Genomic DNA, 21178 nt, shown 5'->3' with positions numbered 1-21178 from the left:
TGAAACTTGCAGGTGTCTCATGTGACTTGTTTGAGGCACATTTCAAAGGGCAGACAGACACTGGTGAAAGGCAACAATAACATTCTTTCAAAATGACCTAACCTAACTGGGAGGGAGGTATTACCTGGCTTGGTCTTTGTTTATAGCATCCCAACAAGCTTTTGTCAACTGCATGCATGCATACTGTACATTATGTACTAACTAGAGTATGTACTGACATGACTGTTGTGCATTTATGCACAGTACTTTAGAAATAGCCAGACAGACACACCTGTTTGCATGCATCCCTATCCTTGATGTTGCACAAATATAATAAATGATTTTCACCAATACCAAAGCATGCGTTATTCATGTTTTTATTAATGTTATCTACTTCTCAATATCATCTTTTTCTTTTTAAACAGCAATATCCACAAAATATTAACAGTGTGCAAGAAAACATGAGTTATGGCACATCAGAGAAGAACAGTTACAAAAAATAGATATATTTTCTTCATAATCAATCAAGGCAAAAAAGATACATATATACTGTATGCATTACACAGGAGATCAGAACACAAAATATGAGTCTCAGGCAGGGCTCAGGGCCGAATGGTTGATGTTTGATACAAGGTTTACCAATAATGAGGAGCCTTGACTCTCCCCACAATTCCAGAAATACATTTTTGGGGCCGGCTTGTGTGTGAACAGCGCCACACCACTACTGAACTACTATCTCAATTTAAGACTGGTACTCATTCAATCTGATGCCCCAAAGAACAGCATTAGCACAATACACTATAAGGCAAACTAACAACCAACCAATCAGAAAACCGTTCTGATTCTTCAGAAACCACACAACGACTTAAGATTGGTTGTCTCTGATTGCAGCTCAACCAACTATGGAATGAATTAAAAAAACAAAGAACATCCTTCAGAGTTTTGGCTGCAAACAACATTGGGAGTCAGGGGTGGAAAGCTGTGTATTATGTGTATGTTCATGTGTGTGTATGCATGTGTGCTTGCTTGCCTTCGTTCTCGCACTCCTAACTTCCTACCATAGGACCACTGAACAGGCTCTCATCTTTCTACTCCTTTGGTTCTGCTGTAGCAGTGCAGTACCAATACAGTCACCATGACATGTGCATTTACATGGATTATTCTCAGGTCAAGTACTTCCTTAACCCTCAAATAGGCTAGTACATGTCACTATCACTAAACGAGTGAGTTACACTGACCTGTATCCTTAAGAAAAGGCAGACTCCCACAGAAACAATTATTTGGCTGTTGTTAGGCAATTATTACATTTCTCAGTGTATTTAAAGCCTAACAGAGCAACAGTGGCAATAAACTCCTGCTGGTCAGTAGCTTACAGAGGCACGTGGACAATTATGTGTAAAAATGGGGTTTACAGTAAGTCCCTGTTTCGCCATCCAGCCATTCAAAAAGTTCACTTGTAAAATTGGTTAGTCGCATATTATGCAAAGAAAATGTTAATATTTTCTAAACAAAACGCACACATCCATATTCTCCACCCAACAACGGCATGCCAGTCCTCCCCCCTCTAAAACCTGCATGGCCCTAAACACTGAAGTGAGTCTGTCATCTGCTGCTGTGACCCAGTAAGAATTGCAAGACCTATTCTCCAGTGAGATTTAGGCTAACCCTGCATTGTGGTAAAAGTAAAACACTTAGTAATCTGGAGGCAGCACTTTCTTACTCAACGCATTTTCAAAACACAGACTCACAAACAGACACAAATATGCTCATGCATGCACCTCCAGCTATTCCATTGCGCTCAGCTATAGAACACCTAGGCCCTAGTAAAGCCTCATTTATACTTGGTCACAAGCTGGTGTTGCAAGCAGTTAATAGCAGATATTTATATACACACGCCACGAATGTGACGTGTAGTGAGCTTCTAGATCTGCTATTTATGACACCGGCACGCAACTTATTATAAATGAGGTGCACACATGCATTACATACTGACAAAGACAATCCCCTTCTGCTCCTGTTCTGTAACTGCACTTTCAGCATAGCCTGTTCTGATTATGTAAGCAAATGCTTCAAGGAACAAAGGCAATCAAGAGATGAGCTCTCAGGGTTGTCGGTTGTGTGCCTAAAACAGTAATCATCATACATTGTTCAATCTTGTTCAGTTGTGGAATCATGTTTTTTGTTTTTGACAGGTATATCTGTAAGTGGAGGGAGGCATCTGTCTCAACTTAATTTATTGCCACCAAGTCTCTAGGTTAATTCTTAACTTAAACCGCACTGGAAACAAGTACAGTTACTGTATCTCCCCCTAGTGACACATTTTGTTCACTTGTTGAATAAAACACAATCTTCAGATTAAATACAACATTAAATCACTTAAGATGTATATTTTCTTTGCATTGCAAGAAGTATGCATGCTGACATGCATGCGTGCACACTCGCACATGTACACAAGTCCACACATGCTAAACAGCTGTTTTCCACTCAGCACCTCAAAACTCATGACTCCACCCAAACACAACTACATGGGTGCAGCAGGGTTGTCTATCAGTAAGAGATGTCATGTTAACTGAAACATCCCACATTTGAGCTGCACGACAGCTAACATGGCTCCACCGATGGCTGTGTAATACTGTGTCAAAAGTGTGCATGCATGAGCAATAAGCAAAAATGGTTGCACTTCAACCGTTTAATTCACTGCAGTCGTTCTTGAAGAGAACATTGTTTGTCTGTTATATAAATGTGAGGGCACAAACGGCTCCTATACGGTGAACCTTTGGCAGCCTTTGTACTGTTTACACCACAGGAATGCTGCTCAAGGTGGCCCAGCTAGATCACTTGGGGACAATTTTCACAGTTTCTTTGACCTTTGCTCCCGGACCAAACCATCCCCCTCCATAAGCAAAAACTTTCATCTAAAACAACAAAGGACCTACTGCATTGTAAATGTAATGTAATGCGTGCGTGCGTGCGTGCGTGCGTGCGCGCGTGCATGCACGTGTGTGTTTGCAACTTTGCATGTATACAGTAAGAGCATCTTCTCCCAGCCTATTTCTGCTCCCTATAAACAAGACTTCAGAAAGACTTCAGACAGAAAGATAGATTCTCATCATGTTACGACTGCCATCATTCTTCTTCAACAAGGTTGGTTCTAGCCACTGAACTGAGGTCAGATGTTGTTTCATCCTCTAAAAAGGATACAATCATATAAATACACAAGGTCCTAATATTAAGTCGTATGTATGTTCCTCATCAGGTATTGTGTCCACATCTGTGGTTAAAACCAACCTCTGGGAACACAAGCCTCTTGAACCTCTCGAGACAGAGAGAATCCTGACTGACTGACAGAACAGAAACATTTATGCAAAGTAGAGCTAATAAAAATGTAACATCCACAGAGGGGATTCCATGTTCAGGGCAATGTTTTTGTATCTTATCTTACAAACACTATACAGGGTATTACTCAACTGACCAGGTTCCATGGACTCCATAGAATGAAGAAACCAAGAAATCAAAGTAAACCAAAACAGCTACACTTCTGCACGTATGAAAGAAAGTTTATACACCTAATTTGTTTTATCTTAGCTTTATCCTTTTTTTTTTTAAGTGTTTTGTTTTTACAATCATGTTTGGTAAAGGAAAAGAGAGTCAGGAAATTGCTCTGTGATTAGAGTTTCTCGACTAGAATCTCCAATGAGCTAGTCTCGTGTTGCCAGACTGATGCCTCTCACAATTTACAAATGCTTCCATCATACAGTCTGGAGCAGCGGAAGTTCAATCATGAGTAAAATATAAAGCGGAAGTGGAGCCTCCTCCCTGCTTCTGTTTCGTCTTTACAGTCGCACAAATCTATCCTAATATAAATCAAAACCATCTAAGCATATATAGCTTGTGGCTTTGCAGAAATGGAAATGAAAAAATAAGCTTTAAAGATATTTAAAAATATTTCGGGGGATGTAGTTCCAGACTCTATATAGCATTCGGAGATTGTGGAATAGTTGTCTGGCTACGCGAGACTACCAATGAGCCAATGAGTTCATTGGTCATTACTGTACCTCACTGGTATCCGTTCCCTGACCAATTGAGCTAGTCAGACATAAAACTTAAGCAGGTCTATAGCGGAGCTCTGTGGAGGAGAGGCTAACAGAGAAGAACAGCCGTGGCATTCACCAGCAATCCATTTCATCCATTTTCTCCTCTCCCATACTGTGGACTATGATACTGATTATACCAACACTGAAGCTTGTCTCTTATAAGACCCAAGTGACCAGGATGGAGGAAAGAGAGGGGAGGAAGGGAGGGGGAAAGCTGGTAACTTCATTCCACTGTTTCATTGAAGGTTTTCACCCCCAGCCTGTGTTATTTTAGCTTTATTTGAAGGCAGCATGATTCTAGGAATCTATAGGGCATGACCACTCATTCAGCAACTGTGTATACTAGAATGCTGGTTGGTGTTCAAGAACCTCACTCTCTCTCAGGGGTAAAGCACTGTGAGGCTTAGTGTTACAGTAGAATCCTTCACTTAGAACGTAACATTTAATAACAGGCAGACGTTACCCCTGGCACAGATTCGAGCTCCTTTCATTTTCGCTTAAGACAATGGAAATCCTGCCTTAAGCAGGGGAACAAATGTCTGACTGCCTCGAAATATACTGATAAAATAAAATAAAATAAAATAAAATAAAATAAAATAAAATAAAATAAAATAAAATAAAATAAAATAAAATAAAATAAAATAAAATAAAACAAAACAAAACAAAACGAAATGAAATAAAATACTAATAATAAACTAGATTTGTTTTTATAGTTTCATCTATCAGTAATGCTCCAACAAAATATAATACATAGACATATGTTATAATTCACAAATTAGTATTTCTTTAAGAAAAGAATGCTGTAAACGTGTGGGGTTAATAGCTTGAGTTTCGTGCAGAGCACTGTCCCATGTTGATAATAGTAGACATCATAGGTGCAAATCTCAGATCAGCTTGCATGTTGATGTCCACCGACACTAACCATAAACCACAGTGGAAAATAGAAACACTGTAGATCGGCATGTAGATCCAGGTGTCTACTGTCTGTATTGGCACAGCTGGGGTTTTGGACTGGAGGCGGTGGACTGCCATGGTAGGAGCCATAGACGGATGTACCCCGGACTTCCAGAGGTGGAGCGGGGTCTGTTGATAAAACTGGTCGGGAACATGCTGTTTGGCTACTCCAAGGCTTCACGCCTCCACAATAAGTGTTAACTCACCATGACGAATCACAAGTAGCTTAACTTTAAACACCCTGGTTGGCCTTTTTTTTTTTTTTTTATTATTTTTTGTATTACTTAAAGCACTTTAGCTTTAGTACTATCTGGCATGACTGTGTATGGGATACCAAGTTGGTCGCCCACACGTACCAACTCCCACACCCTTCCCACGATCAGCTGTCCATCCTCCAAACCAAACCCCTGACATCACAACACAGGAATACTTTATCTCAGAATCTTACTGCATGTAGATTCCTTCAGATTATTGATCTCCCTTTTCAGGTTAAGCTGACACTTAAGAGTTAATTTTACAGCATATTTGAATATTTCCTTAATTATACTCAGTGATATACTGATTTTAGCCACTGTGAGCTAGAATGCCTGCCCCTAGCTGTTGCTCCGGTGTATGGCATTTGTTTGTTTTGGGAAAGTAACTGTCTGTCTGTCTGTGTGTGTGTGTGTGTGTGTGTGTGTGTGTGTGTGTGTGTGTGTGTGTGTGTGTGTGTGTGTGTGTGTGTGTGTGTGTGTGTGTGTGTGTGTGTGTGTGTGTGTGTGCGTGCGTGCCCGACAGCGATGAGCGTGTCATGTGTATGTGTGTGTGGAATGAAAAAGGGTTAGGGTCGAGGAGTTTATTTATGTATTTTGTGAATGTACATATGAGTCTGCGAGTGGGGGAATCTGTGTATCTGCAAGTGTGTATACTATGTGTGTATACTATGTGTGTGTGTGTGTGTGTGTGTGTGTGTGTGTGTGTGTGTGTGTGTGTGTGTGTGTGTGTGTGTGTGTGTGTGTGTGTGTACGTCTCAGGGCTGGAGAGGACCACAGCTATAGGATAATGCAGGGCTTCTTGTCCTTAAAGGGGTTCTCGGAGGTGGGCACGCCCACCAGCAGGGGGTCACTCCGCGCGTGCTGCTCACAGTAACTCATCAGGTCTGCTGCTGCTTTGGACACCTGCAGGGACAGAGTCAGGAAGACATGTCAGGTGTCAGGTGGACAACCTTGTATGTCCAAAACACTATAGGGCTGTCACGATTACACATTTTAAGTTGACGATTAATTGTCATACAATAACAGTGATTAATTGTGTTCCTGGCATTGAACATTGGACCATATGAATACCGTTATTGCATTCCCATCGCGAAATAATCGCGATGAGCTGAGTTGAGATGAGTTATATAATAATTGTGACAGGCCTACAAAACAGTTACTTTTCAGGAAAATACTGTACTGTACTGTACTGTACTGTACTGTACTGTACTGTACTGTACTGTACTGTACTGTACTGTACTGTACTGTACTGTACTGTACTCTGGCATCTGTGTGTGTGTGCTTTACTGGCCACTTTAGGTGTTGCAGCACGGAGACGTTCGTACACATACATACACGTACGTGCGTACACATACAGTACATACACGTACGTACGTACGTACGTATACATACATACATAAATACACACACACATAGCTCCGCATAGGAGTGGCTATAGTACCACTCAGAAAATAACCTGTGTTCAAATGGATCCAATGTAGCTCTTGTCAATACTTTTCATTGGTTAAATATGTCATTGATCAAAAATAGTCGATCTACAAGATTGCAATGTATCGGTTATTTTAAATAACCAATACAAAGTAGCAAAATAACTTATTTTACTACTTTTGTGTGACACTGTAGTATAATTAAATAAGGCATGTACGGAGATACCAAGTTTCTGCCGGACAACAATGAAGAGAGAGTGAATGAGAGAGAGAGACAGACAGACAGACAGAGAGAGATGACTGAGAGGAGGAAGGAGGGAGGACAGTAAGGAGGGAAAGGAGAGAGCCTGTGGGAGAGAGAGAGAGAGAGAGAGAGAGAGAGAAGCCAGGGAGGACAAGGGGAGAGCAGGAAATAGGGAGAGAAGGGGCACGGTTGAGTGTTGGCAGGAGGGAAAAAGTAGAGAAAGAGAGAAGGGTAGAAGAAGAAAGAAGGTGGGAGGAAAATGGCAGGGAAGACAGGAGGGAGGTTGAAAATAGGAGAGAACAAGAATAGAAGGAGATAGGAAAGAGCACGCACGCACGCACGCACGCCACACACACACACACACACACACACACACACACACACACACACACACACACACACACACACACACACACACACACACACACACACACACACACACACACACACACACACACACACACACACACACACACACACACACACACACACACACACACACACACACACACACACACACACACGCCATCAGTGGCATTCCATGCTGTACCTTGATGCGTTCGATCCCTGCCTCGATCCTCAGTTGTTCAACCAGTTTCCTGGCCTGGGCAATGTTATTAGTTGTAGACATACTGATCCATCAGAATACACCAACACCCCAGAAAACTGATAGAGATAGATAGAGGGAGTGGGGACAGTATGCAGGCACGTGTACAGACGGAGAAAAGACAGAGATGGAAAGAGGGAGGAAAGATAAGTTATAAACTCACAACTATTATTCATCCCGAATGTTGATTAGGTTTGCATACAGTACAATGAAATGGTGTGGCAGCTGGCAGCCATCTCAGGGTATAAAGTAAAAACGTTCATTAAAGATAAAAAAATATATTGTTTATCTTATACTGTATAGGGATAGGCTATACTGCACAATTGAGCTTAATTAAGATTCTTCATGCAGAGCTCTGATTCAACAAAGAACTTTATTAATTTAAAGGAGAACTCCACAATTTGGTTTACAATCAGAATCTGATTTTTATTTATTTTTAGTTCGTTTTTGGCCGATTTCTTTCTTAGTTTTTGAGTACCCAATTATTTTGTCCACGAGCAAGTGCACTGGCATTTAAACACACATAAAGCAGCACTTAGGGTGACCAGATGTCCCCCATTGCGTGGGACAGTCCCTCTTTTCCAGGACTTTTCAGATGTCCCACAAATTGAGAACCTACAATTTACAATTTAGGCATTTAGCAGGTCTACGCTCTTAATCCAGAGCGACTTACATTAAGCAAGGGCAAAAAGCATGGCAATACATCACATACATAAAAGTAGTTATCATGAAACACAACAGTGGAATATCTATATAATGTAACTATACATATATACTATACTATGCTATACATTATACATATGTACTATGAAGTGCTATGACTACATACAATGCAATTCTAGTGCTGTCTACATAACATGCAACATATAAGTCTGTATCAAATGCTATCTGAGTCTACAAAAAGTGCTATCTAAGGTAGGGTAAGTGCTACGGGCCATGATGGAGTCTGAAAAGGTGGGTTTTCAGACTATGACGGAAGATTGGGAGTGATGCTGCAGTTCTGACTGCAATGGGAAGTGCATTCCACAGTTTTGGAGCCAGAAGGGAGAAGAGTTTGGGACGTGTGGAGCGTTGTCCCGGCGTTTTTAGTGAGGGTACTTCCAGCTTCCCTGCGTTGGCTGATCTGAGTGCGCTGGAGGGTTTGTAGGGTTCAATCATACTTGCAAGATATGGGGGAGCCATACCTTTGGTTGCTTTGAATACCAGCATCAGAGTTTTGTATTCTGTGCGGGCAGCGACCGGGAGCCAGTGGAGGGAGCGGAGAAGTGGGGAGACATGTGAGAATTTTGGCTGGTTGAAGACCAAGCGAGCTGCGGCATTTTTGATCAGTTGGAGAGGCACTGATTAGCATTGACTAGCTGTCCCACATTGACTGGCAGGCATCAGTGTTCAAATGCCCTAATAGTTAGGGCTCCAATTTCGTCGTCATCTCTCCAGCTTATTCTCCTATTGCATCTCTTTGTAATTTTCCTATCCAGCAGAAGTGAGTGCCTGCCGCTTCCTTGTGTCCAATGTGTTTATATAATTGTATAGTCAAAGTTATTTGTGCCAGGCAAATTTGCTTGTTCACCCCATAGCAGCAAATGGGGTTTAATGATTTTGCCGAACTTTCCTTTTCGCTTCATACCGTTCTGTAGAGACGGCCTAAACGCACGCATCTATACACCAAATGAAAGCCCTAATGTCGTAGTTTACACAGAACTTTGAAAATTTAAAAATGAGTGAGATTTGAGCAGGGTGCATCAAGACTTCAAGGCAGCAACACATCGCTCTTCCATGGGCTATATAGACCGTAATATAGAACTGGGCATAACAGGCAAAGGAAATGGGATATCTTAAAGGCAATGGCACGTGGATTGGTCAATTATTGTAACACCCAAACCACACCTATGCATAATATAACGGGTAACGGAGGTGTTTTAGGGATTTAGACAGGTAACCAAAATACCAACTTTAGTGGGGGAACATCCCTTCGCCACTGCTAAATCCCCAAACAGTGTATTTACAAAGATGATACGAAATTGGAGACCTTAGTCCCCTAATATTTCGCTTTCTGTTGTATAGCTCTCATTATCTCTTTTGCTCCAAGATGTGTTAAGCCTGTTAAAATAAAATTAGAAATATTTCATGGCCTAGGCCTCAAGCAGCACTGGTTCTGATGGTAGGCTGCTGGTGATGTGTTCAATAGGAATTAGGAGTGAAATTCCCTCATGCGCTTTTGAGCAACTTAATGCAAGTGAGGTAAATTTCACAAGTGGATGGGAGGAGGAATCCGGTGCCGTCTCTATTCATATATACTCTAAGGAAAAGCCCCGCCTTCTGTTCGCCCCAAAAACCGGGAGGCATAATCTTCCATTCTTACCTCATGCTGGTACACCTAAAGTCTCTCTAGAAGCGTTTATATTCCAAACGAAATGCATGCTGCAGTCAGAAATGAAGACAGAACATTGCGTTTTGGGGACCATGGAGAGCTCTCTAGATTTAGAGTTATGACTTATGAGCCATTCTAATCGGTAAACAAGGAAGTGAATGGCAGTGTGCATGCATGAAACACAAGGAGTACATTCAAGAAGGAAAGGCCAAAAAAAAGACGTGTATAGAGTCCTGCCGTAACTCGCTCATCCCTTCGATTCCCCTGGTTCGTGGAAGTCATTTCTCTATGGAGAATAACATGGGGTGATCTTAATATCGTCTACTATAAGCGTTGTTGTCCAAAAATAAACAAGCTGTCTCTGCGTTATTGTCATTGAGGTGTCTCTGTATCGTTTGCAACAGTCAGTCACTCATATATGATACAGTCTGCTTCTAGCGAAAATGTAACTAATTCAGTAACAGTAACATTAGCGTTTTCTCTCAGTCAGTTGATTTTTCATATACATATGAGTGAAACGGCCGGGATGACATGTTTATTTTTCAAACACAGTTCTTATATGAGGCGATCTAAAATCCCCCTATGGGGATTATAATGCAAATAAAAAGTACAAATGTAAGTGCATTTTAATAGGCTCCAGTCCTCAGATCCTTACAGTAACAGTAATGCTAGTTATACCACCACCATGTGGTGAGTGAGTGGTAGTAAACACTAGAGTACATCTCTAATACATGCTTAGATGGCATGTTTGTAATGGAAAATGCACATTGGAAATACAATTATAACATTTGCATGATAAGCAATAAAGTTGAGGGAAAGCGCAATTCATGTGCACGCAGATACCTGACAGATGATACGCAGAATGGGTTCTGCTCTGTCTGAATGAAGCGCTGCAACTGCCACAGACAACTTCTGGACACTTCTGGGCTGGGCTGGGCTGGGCTGAGGACAGTCACCAAGTCACACAAATGCTGAGTAGCTGAGTTCACATTGATCTCTCCAGGTCTGAAGGGCACAGGTGGGTTGAAGAGGTGAGTTGGCTGTTGACTGAATAGAAACACTGTTGTGTTAATTAGTCACTTGTATCTCTGAAAGTGTATACATGTAACTAAATTGACCTGTAAGTGTAAGGGTCCATTTGGTTTCATTTGTATGTTTACATAGCATTTGAGTTCAATTAATACTCACAATTTTACTGCACATATAACAGGGAAAATAAATAAACAATAGACACTTTTATAACTATATAATCTATATTATATAGTTTGTATTGATGTTTAATCATAAAACTAGACTACAACTAGAAATAATTGTTCTGTGATTAGGCGAACAACACTGACACCCCTAGCATTTGAAATACACATGATACAGCACTGCATGGATTCAGTGGTCTATATAGTTTCCAATGCACACTAAAAGCATGATTTTGTCAAATCATAATGTGGACATTCTCTCTCTGTCTGTCTGTCTCTCTGTGCCTCTCTCTCTCTCTCTCGCTTTCTCTCTCTCCGAGTCTTGCTTTAATTACTTCTGCTGTGTGGAGTAGCTATGAGATTAATGTCTGTAATTAGTGTGTGTGTGTGTGTGTGTGTGTGTGTGTGTGTGTGTGTGTGTGTGTGTGTGTGTGTGTGTGTGTGTGTGTGTTAGTCACTCTTTCTCTCTGCAGTGCACACAGTGTCAAAGTGTGACAGACAGACTTTGCCATCACATTGTGTCTGTTAAGAAGTATATCTGAGAGGAGAATCACCACGTAGCAGGCCTACTTTCACTATTCTCCTCAAATGTCCTCAACAGCAGCAGGAGGACATACTGCGCAGTAAAATAATCAAGATATTAATTTAACTCTAAAGCCCAAACCACACCAAAGGGTCCGGTCGGGTTTTTAAGGTAGGCCTAAACCACACCATGCAACTCCTTGCAACTCAATGAGTTGCATTGGTGTGGTTTACCATAGAAACAGTTTTGTCCCAACCCGACCCTTTGGTGTGGTTTGGGCTTAAGAGTGTATGTAACCAAAACGACCTTAAGGGTCCATTTGGTTACATGATTCCATCCTACTGTCTCAGAGCTACAAATTAATAAATGAACACAGACTTTGACTGCCAGTCCTAGAAGCATGAATCTCAAACCTTGTGTTGTTTATATCATGACACACAACTTGTCCACACAACACAGTGGCTGCCAGTGTTGGAAAAGTTACTCAAAACCGGTAATATATTAGGCTACCATTAGCCAGCCTACTAAAAAATATCATTACTTTACTTACTCCCTGTCAAAGGTTACTTATTACTTCACTTTACTTTAGCCTACTTTATTTTATTTTCTTACCTGCAGCAATTGCATATTTTGTCCCCAAAAGTCTAACAATACCAAATTTGTTCCAGACGGTTTAAGGCCCGCCGATAATTCACACTTGCGGACAAGTGTGCATCGTTTCTGTATCCGTTCTAGAGCCTAGATCTAGACTGGATCAGCAGCCTGCAAAGCAATAACTCCATCCATCCCAACCCAGTTTACAATTAAAACACCCAAGCCCAGTAGGCCTATACCACCAAGGCTTGTGAAAATAGTAACTAGTTACTTTTGGAAAATAGTAACATATCTGGTAATATTATATTACTCAAAATGTAAAGTAATTTGTTATATTACTTGTTAGGCTACTGGAAAAAAAGGTAATACTTGAAGTAATAAGTTACTTTAGTTACTTTCCAACACTGGTGGGCTGCCTGGTAAATTATTGAATTATAACAAGCAACTTCCAATTATAGAATATGTAGTTTTAATATAATAATTCTACTTTAAAAAATAAGGGAAAAAAGATAAGATGTAATAGTTCTCTGCTTAAGTAAAGTAGGCTAGCCTATAGCCAATTTTGCCAGTTACAGTATAACCGAAACTGACAGACAGGTCAATTTCATTGTATTGTATATTGTATTCGTATTGTATATTGTATATTCTATTCTACGGGTGCGCGCATTAGGCTAAGCACACCAATGATTTCATTAGCCTGTTGATTTGTCAAACTTTCGGATATGGCACATTAGTCTACTAAATAAGAGAAGGTGTACGAGCATTAATCTCAATAAACACCTGGATTCTCTTCAAACGCGACGCAGAGAATCGAACATGAACATGTGTGCTTGTCATTTTTTCGGACGGGTCCATATATTCTTTACTATAGGCTACTGTCAGATCCGGCGGTTGTCAAAAACGGTACAGCGAGGACGCGCCATGCGAGCATTCATGAGCCACACTCAGGGGCAAATTGTTCAATCTTATTGATCATAAGTCAGCACTGATCGCGGCAGAACGGGCCGATAGCCATGTCCTGCCCTCCAAAGCGTGTGAAAACACAATGCGGGCATTTTGATGGATAGAACAGCATGTCCTCTCTCCCATGGCTGTGCATAGGCTACACGCACACACACGCGCGCGCGCGCACGCACACACACACACACACACACACACACACACACAAAGCCAGCGACATTTCTGAAAGCGTAGCCTTACAAACAAGAAACAACCGATAAAGACCGCTTCAGGTTGTAAAATGCATAGGCCCTGATTGTTAGCTGTGGGAACAGGGTGGTAACGTGTTTTTAAGGAGGTAACGCTACAGCCAGCCTCTAGACCGACAATGGGAATAGGCTAATAAGGCTGGAGCGCATACCTTTATTTTTCCGCTAATACGCATTACGCAAACTGAGCAGTTTAGGCCCACACAAACCCAGAAGACACTTCCGATATTCTATGCTTGTGGGATCTCTAATGCTAGCCCACTCGAGCTGTATATGAAATATTCCACTGACCCCGGCCCGTCCCCACTTCTCCTCCCCACCCTCTCTCTCGGCCAAGGCTTGGGAAATCCGAATTCGTGACACCGATGAAGCCTTCTCAGCTACAGCCGCCTTCGGTGACCACAACCCAGGATTGCAAGAAGAACACATAAACGGCCAAAAACAAGAAAAGAAAAGAAGAAGCGTAGGCTATGCCGAACAACAGACCCGTTACATTAAATGAAATGTACAATGTAATGTATACACATAAATCCCGGAATATCTCTAAACTCACCTCCGAATGCGTTGTATTTGTGATTTAAAGGGCCAGATCCGCTGGTTTCCCCTCTGCTCGTTCACTCCCCGTCTTTACCGAGCCAAACACCACCCCCTCCGTTATCCTGCTGCTTGTCCACTCAAACTCACCCCCTCCCTCTCACTCTCACTGCTCTCCCCTTCCTCGCCACTTGTGACAGGAGCTACGTTCTCACTTCTCAATCTCATACAATCACAAAACTTGTTTTCACTCTGAGACGCGTAGATCCAGATGGATGCCTTACTTTCTCCATATGATATGGACTTATGGAGCAGTGGTCCGTGGTCGATATGATTGCCAGGGGATAATCTTTGATCAATATGAGTTTTATATTAATTCCAAACAATTTAATAAATAATGGTAGGCAGGCACATCATATTCATATGTCTCAGTCTGTTCTTTAAACTCCGTAGCCTACAATACAGAGTTTATTCAAATGTCCACAACTCTGGACTGGTGGACGTGTGCAGAATGAGGATGTCATTCAATCATGATTAATTTCAGTCATTATGTGCGGTGCGGCTCTGGCACATCTCATCTGTATCTGTAGAGGCCTACCACTGATATTGCAGCTTGCCTGCACGAGTGTGCTGCCACACGAGGGCGCCATTAGCTAATACGTAGGCTACGGCTAGTCTTGACCAAATCGAAGGCCCCCGTGTAGTGCAAATATATAGGCCAATGGAAATGGAATGGTCATCATCCCCTTTTCACTGACTGAGCCCATATCATAGTTTGCTTCTACACGACCCCTCCCAACAGATATAAAATTGTTACATATGATGATGGTGAATCGTGAATGGAGCTCCTATACAAGGTGCACTGTACATTTCCTCTTTTGCACCACTTTTGAACCCGGTTTCATAGGAACCATTGAGCTAATAGAGCCCTGCTTGCTCAGTGGATAATTTGAATCTTGACCATCGTGTCAAAATTCATGTCACATCCTGTGTCTAGGTGAGACATGACCTTTGACACAATTTATTGATATTGAACATTTAATTCACGGTAGAATGGGTACAGTTCAAACGAAAGTACAGGTCAATATACAAAAACTGCAGAAAAAGCACTAAGACTTGTTTACATCAGGGTCCTCCATTTTCAATTCATCAGAACATTTCTATGAAAATATCAAATTGTTTGAGCTGAATCTGGGTTGCACGTTTATTGAACTCCCTCTGGTATTGTGATTGTGGACTTTGTTGACATTAAGGAGGTATTTTGACAGGTACATAGGTAGCTAAGTGGTGTAGTGAATCTTGTAGACCAGGCCCATTGCAAGTTGCTGTACACTCGTCAACCCTAAGCCATTCCACCCTATCAAAATGGGCATGGGTGAGACTGGGTCTGGGAGTATAAGGCCAACTAGTAGCTTGACCATTTTGTTTTGGGATGTCTGAAGCCTTGTTTAAAGAGCCTTTGAGTTTCTGTGGTAGACAGTTGAGGAAACCTTGTGAGGGATCCTTTAGGGTTAGGGTCTGCAAGTATATTTTTGTCGACCAGTGAGGAGATCCTGTAGTGTACAGGAATCTTATTCTTTGGTTGACTTTATCGATTTATAATGTCTCAGTAGAAGAGCAGGGAGACAAAATACAACCACCCCAATTGTATAGCCCAAGTTAAATTTACTTGGAGGTATTGAGCATGCAAATGTGTGAATATCGGATGTCATCTAATTTCAGCTCAGTAGCATTAATATTAGTAGTAGGTAGTGGGTTTTCAATGCAGTTCAAGCTGTAGTCATGACAACAGTTTGTTATACAGTGAGTCGTGTGTTCTGTCAAGTTTCCCTCAACAGTTTATACGAACCCCATTTGTAACACCTGCACAGAAAACACCAAACTGTCGTGCACAGAAGGGATAGGGTAGCCCTAGTCTCGCGTGGTCAGACTCTTGCTTTCCACAATTTTCAAATGCTTCCGGTCTTCAGAGATTGTGGAGCAGTTGTCTGGCGACGCAAGACTAGGGTTGCCCCCATCGGTCATGATGGCTATACCAAATTTAATCCCCCACCACTTCCCCCATGGTGAATAACACAATAGCACAACAATAAACAATAAAATGGGTACTTCCTCGAATGGAAATTGAAGCCAGTGACATCACAATGTGTCTTAAGAAGTAAGTGTCTTAAGAGGACATTTGTTCTTAGACCCACTTAGGAAGTTTTTATAAAGGTTTTGGCATCCCTCAATGTTTTCTTAGCAATTTAGTTTAGTTATTCTTGACTTCATTCACTCAACTTTATTTCTTTGTGTGAGGTCCTGTGATTTCTGTGTGCCGCAATCACACACAGGTGTGACTGCAAAAAAAGTATATGCCTCATTGGCCGCTGCAGTTTGTTGGAGCCATGTGTGTCAAAGGAGGGGCGGAACAATTTACACTGGGGGAGGAAATGCGCCGTAATTGTGGAAGGGACGCTATGTCACGCTGCCACTCAAGTGACTACTGGTCAATCACAGCGCATCTATTCCTCTGTGACTTTGCGAGGAATTTTGGGCACATACGCTCTAGAGCCGGAAGGGGCGTCTACCTTTATATGTCTATGGTCATGCAAAATGAATGTCCAATGCCTTATATGGGGATTGGTGGGTCAGTTCCCTATGGTAATTTAGGATGCTTATTAGGATAGGTGAGGCATCTGATACCTGATAATTTGGATGAACTGGCACGACCCTTCAAGTTACGACTCGAGGATTTGGATTCATCATCATCAAGAACATGAACATGCTTACGAACAATTCTGCCTACTTAAGGTAGTACTTAATACACACTGTATTGTATTGTGTTTTTCTATGGATATAGTGTTGGGTGCTTGCACATATGCACACACATGGCATCAAAGCAGGTGTTGTGTGCTGGCACACTATACACTGTCTTTCTTTTATCTGTATTGTATTGTGTTTTTGTATGGATATAGTGTTAGGTGCTTGCACACATGCATACATGGCATCAACGCATGGTGTTGTGTGCTGGCACACTATACACTGTCTTTCTTTTATCATTCATTTTTAAGAGCCTGCTCAGGGACTAGATGAAATTTTGCTTTGGCTAACTCTGATCCATTTACATTGAGGTGAAAACTGACATGTTGATTAATGAGCTTTGTCCCTGTCAAATAAACAAATAAACAAACAAACAAAAAATAAATAAAAAATAAATAAAATAAGAAGAAGAAGAACGTTTCACGAATCTGACTCAGAGTAACCATTGTTGTTTTTGTGTTTCCTTTGTTTGTTTCAGCCCACACACTCTCCTGGCGAATTCACATTACAATTAAATGTGAATTCATGTGACTGGGATGGTTTACCAGGCTAATGAGAGACATACAAATTCACAAAATCTATTCATCCTGTACATGGCTCTTTTGGCTATACGATCATGGCTTAAGCACAGCAACAGAACGGTTGGCAAGAGCAGCCAATGCATAACAACTACCGTAGTCCATAATACCCGGCAGGCCGGCAAAGTGTGCAGCCAAACTATATGCAGACTATTTGGTTATGTGCTCGGTATGCATAGTTTAAGTTTTGGACAGGAGCACTGGTGATTTCATCCCGGCGTGTGGTGTGTGACAACACTGTCATTTACGACCCAAATTGGACTTTGAATCGCTGGCACCTACAACCGTGAAGTTCGAACATGTTGACGCTGTTTCAGCTAATAGGTGTACAGTGTGCTCCCCTAATAACACAATGTGGATTCAAACTTGAGTTTGACCAGCAGCAACTCTCAACAGAACAGCTCCAACCCCTAGATCTGAGGCTTTGAGCTAATGGCATAAAGCTATGTTCACACTGGCAGCCCGAATCAGGTTTTTGGCCTATCAAGATTGGAATCTGATTTTATCAAGTTTTCAAGTCTAAACAGCAAAAAAGATCTGATTTGATTCACATTACTTAGCCTTGTTCAGATAAAAACAAAACAAAACAATCCAACTCCAATCTCAATACGAAATCAGATTTGGGCTGGATTTGGCTGGCTGATGATGGGCTAATAGGCTACCTGTTTCTGAACTTTGAAGTAGAGCCTCAGCTTGACAGCTTCTATGCGTCTTGTGGTTTGTTGTGCTGTATCTACTCTGTTGATTTGGAGTGGCAGCTGTATTTTGCCATGCTTACATTGATAAATTAAATTGAGGAATTGTTAAATTAGATTGTATTGTGCTAGGGGCTAACATAGATGCTCATCTCAAGCCAGGCCTGCTCATGAGGCGTGGAGATTCTTTATCTCATTTCATCTTATAAATCTAAATTATTCAACAATATTGTTATGGCCCCTGCCTAAGGAGGCACAACATGAGTGAATGCATTCCCAGCTCCCCAAAACCACCAGCAAGATATGACTTCAGGGTGGGCTGACGGGCATTGCCATAACTCCGACATCCCATTACTAGGTGGCTTCGCATGCGGTTAATGCGACGAGTCGGACCTACAGTACGTGCCGTCAGAACAATGACACCGCTTATCTGTAGTCGGCTCGCGGGGGCAACAGCTCCACCAGAGTGTTCCAGACTTCCCTCTCCAGAGCAACATTAGTGACTTCCTCCTGGGGGATCCCGAGACATTCGAAGGCCAGCGAGTCGATGTGTACAACTGTAAGTATGGTTGCGTTCAGTATTTCACACCAAGAATGTACTCCGTTTTTTGAGTGCGCTGGGCGGTAACGCCACAGAGTGCTGTATTTACGAACCAGTTAAAACATGGGCCAAGGTAAATGATAAACACTTGTATGGTGATGTACTAAATGCCTACCTTAGCCAGCTTAGCTTTTTTTTTCTAAATCTTTTATCCCACAAGTTTGTAACCCATTCCTTCACCCAGTGTCAATTATCTAATGTAATCCTGGGCGCTACACTTCCTCTGCCAACCTGGCTAGCTTAGCTTTTGTCCCCGGAGAGGGCTTGAGACACCGCAGTCACTCACCTCACACTGAACAATTAACCCAACGTCTGAGTATAGGGTTGATCAGTGCGGTCATTCAGCACCCATTGGGGTGCAGCACACTAGATATTTGCACCAGATAATGATTGACAAGAGGGCACATCGCGCTCAGTGTGAAAAAAAACTACCCTAGGAGTAGGAGCCCTACCCTACCAGCAGCAAAGAATACAAAAACAGGTAATTACCGTGAACCATCACGTTCTTCTGCCGAAGACAGGCAGTGTCCACAAGTTAGGTGAAATGAGGTGAAATGACAGAACCGGCCGAAATTGTGGCAGTCGACGCAAAAGACGCAACGCAAACGAGTGCAACAGCAGGCAGCCCGACGCGATGCAACCGCAGGAAGCCGGAACGCAAACGCAAACGAGAGCAACACCATCAGTACCCTGCTTAACCACACCAGCGACAGCAAAGGACAATAAACAAGATTTGTACTCACTGCGCAGCAAGCAGCTCTTCCCAGCAGCAGCTATAGCGTACAGTTCCTACCTCAATGTCTTGTGCAGGGAGGGGGGCATCGGTCTGGGACACTTCACATGGGCTCCAGGGTGGGGGTCCTCTGAAGCCTAAATTGGTGGGGCTGTGGGGCCCACGGACATGGCTCGTCTAAGGGTCCAGGGCTTGGTGCTGCCTACACCACTGGTGCAGTGACTCTTCATATTCTGGAATTACATGAAGAGAAAAGATAAGTCTCATTAGTGTTATGTAGGCCTACATCACATTAGAAACACATGTGGCTGTATAGCCTTGTCAGCCCCCACAACCCATATTTTACAACTTAACATCCCTCCCCCAAGCTTACATTTTTAATATATAAAACTTTTGAAATATGTTTTCCCTTCAGCTTTGAATTAAGTTTAATCCCAACATTGCATTGTGCGTTTGTGACAATACCAATTTTATATTGAAGATGAAGTGTTAGCATGTTTAACCAAATGGACCCTTACAGCTCTCAGTGTACAAATGGAACCCACACACACACGTGTGTGTATGTGTGTGGGTCTCAGTGGCATTCTTTCACAGATCAAGTTCCCCAAACTGAATCATTTAAAACAAAGCTAAAGGTTTAAGTTTAACATGTAGTTACCTTCTTGCTACAGCCAGACGGTGTGTAACTTCTTGCTACAGACAGACGGTGTGTAACTTCTTGCTACAGACAGACCAAACACACACCAGGAAGAATACGTCAGAGTTCTGCTTCCACGCATCTTTATATATAGTTGAGGCCATCACAGGAGCCAATCAGCAGCCTGGCTCCTCCTAAACGTTAGCCAATCACACGCAGTCACCACACCTTTTTTCAATTCAAAGGAGCTTTATTGGCATTAAGAAAACATACAGCACAATACAACAAATTAACAATACAATCAAAACTAAATGTATGTACATTTGAATTGAAAGTCAGAATATTCAATAAATCAGTGTCACACACACACACACACACACACACACACACACACACACACACACACACACACAGACAGACGCAACAGCGCAGCGAGAGAGAGAGAGAGAACTAACCATTTGTGTTTGTGTGTGTGTGTGTGTGTGTGTGTGTGTGTGTGTGTGTGTGTGTGTGTTTGTTGCTGATTGGCTGATTGGCTGCAGGCCCATCACCAAATTAATGTGCACAGGGGATTTTGGAGAGGGACAGCACAACAAGGAGATAGACATAACTTCTGACAGGAATGCACAAGAAACTTACTTTTTAACATTATATAACATTCTCGCCGAGATATATTTTCGAGTTAATAAAAAAGGAAAAAAATATATATTTTTTTTTATTTAAAAAAAAACGAATGGTTCAAACCCATTAATTAAGATTTGAGTGCCAACCCTAACGAGCGAACATTCGAACCTTGAATGTTTGGGGACAGCCCAACACACACACACACACACACACACACACACACACACACACACACACACACACACACACACAGTGTAAAAATGTATCCATATTAAGGGTTAAATGTGTGAGCTTCTGTATAACTAACAGTTTTAAACCTAGCCATACCCAGGTGTATACATTTGTTTTTCCTATAGTTTCCAAACCCCTGATGTCAAGAAGGGCAGGAGTACATGTGTGTGTGTGTGTGTGTGTGTGTGTGTGTGTGTGTGTGTGTGTGTGTGAGAAACAGACGGCGCGAGAAGAGGCCTAAGGTTAGCAAGCAACCCCTCTGCTAGACCCTATTGACATAATCATCACGCACGCA

The 21178-nt window shown here is 42.0% G+C and overlaps 1 protein-coding gene across 4 annotated transcripts; it reads right to left on the bottom strand.

Moving 5' to 3' along the window:
* Positions 1-5663: 5663 nt before the first annotated feature.
* Positions 5664-14080, bottom strand: gng7 (guanine nucleotide binding protein (G protein), gamma 7). 4 transcript variants are annotated; one of them, XM_080784173.1, is made up of 4 exons: positions 14002-14080; positions 10774-10977; positions 7503-7618; positions 5664-6184 (listed from the first exon to the last, which is right to left on the bottom strand). In XM_080784173.1, exons 3-4 carry the CDS (start codon positions 7581-7583, stop codon positions 6059-6061), a joined length of 207 nt encoding a protein of 68 aa, XP_080640299.1. In that variant the 5' UTR covers positions 7584-7618; positions 10774-10977; positions 14002-14080; the 3' UTR covers positions 5664-6058. The 4 variants fall into 4 exon arrangements, with proteins under 4 accessions (XP_080640299.1, XP_080640301.1, XP_080640300.1 ...); XM_080784175.1 differs by having other exon boundaries at positions 10774-10935; positions 14002-14040; XM_080784174.1 differs by lacking the exon at positions 14002-14080 and adding an exon at positions 13740-13843.
* Positions 14081-21178: the final 7098 nt, after the last annotated feature.

This window comes from Protomyctophum bolini (assembly GCF_963924005.1).
Source record: "Protomyctophum bolini genome assembly, chromosome: 15".
NCBI classification, from domain to species: Eukaryota; Metazoa; Chordata; class Actinopteri; order Myctophiformes; family Myctophidae; genus Protomyctophum; species Protomyctophum bolini.
The sequence above is the reverse complement of the archived record's forward strand: the minus strand, read 5'-3'. Positions and strand labels throughout refer to the sequence as shown.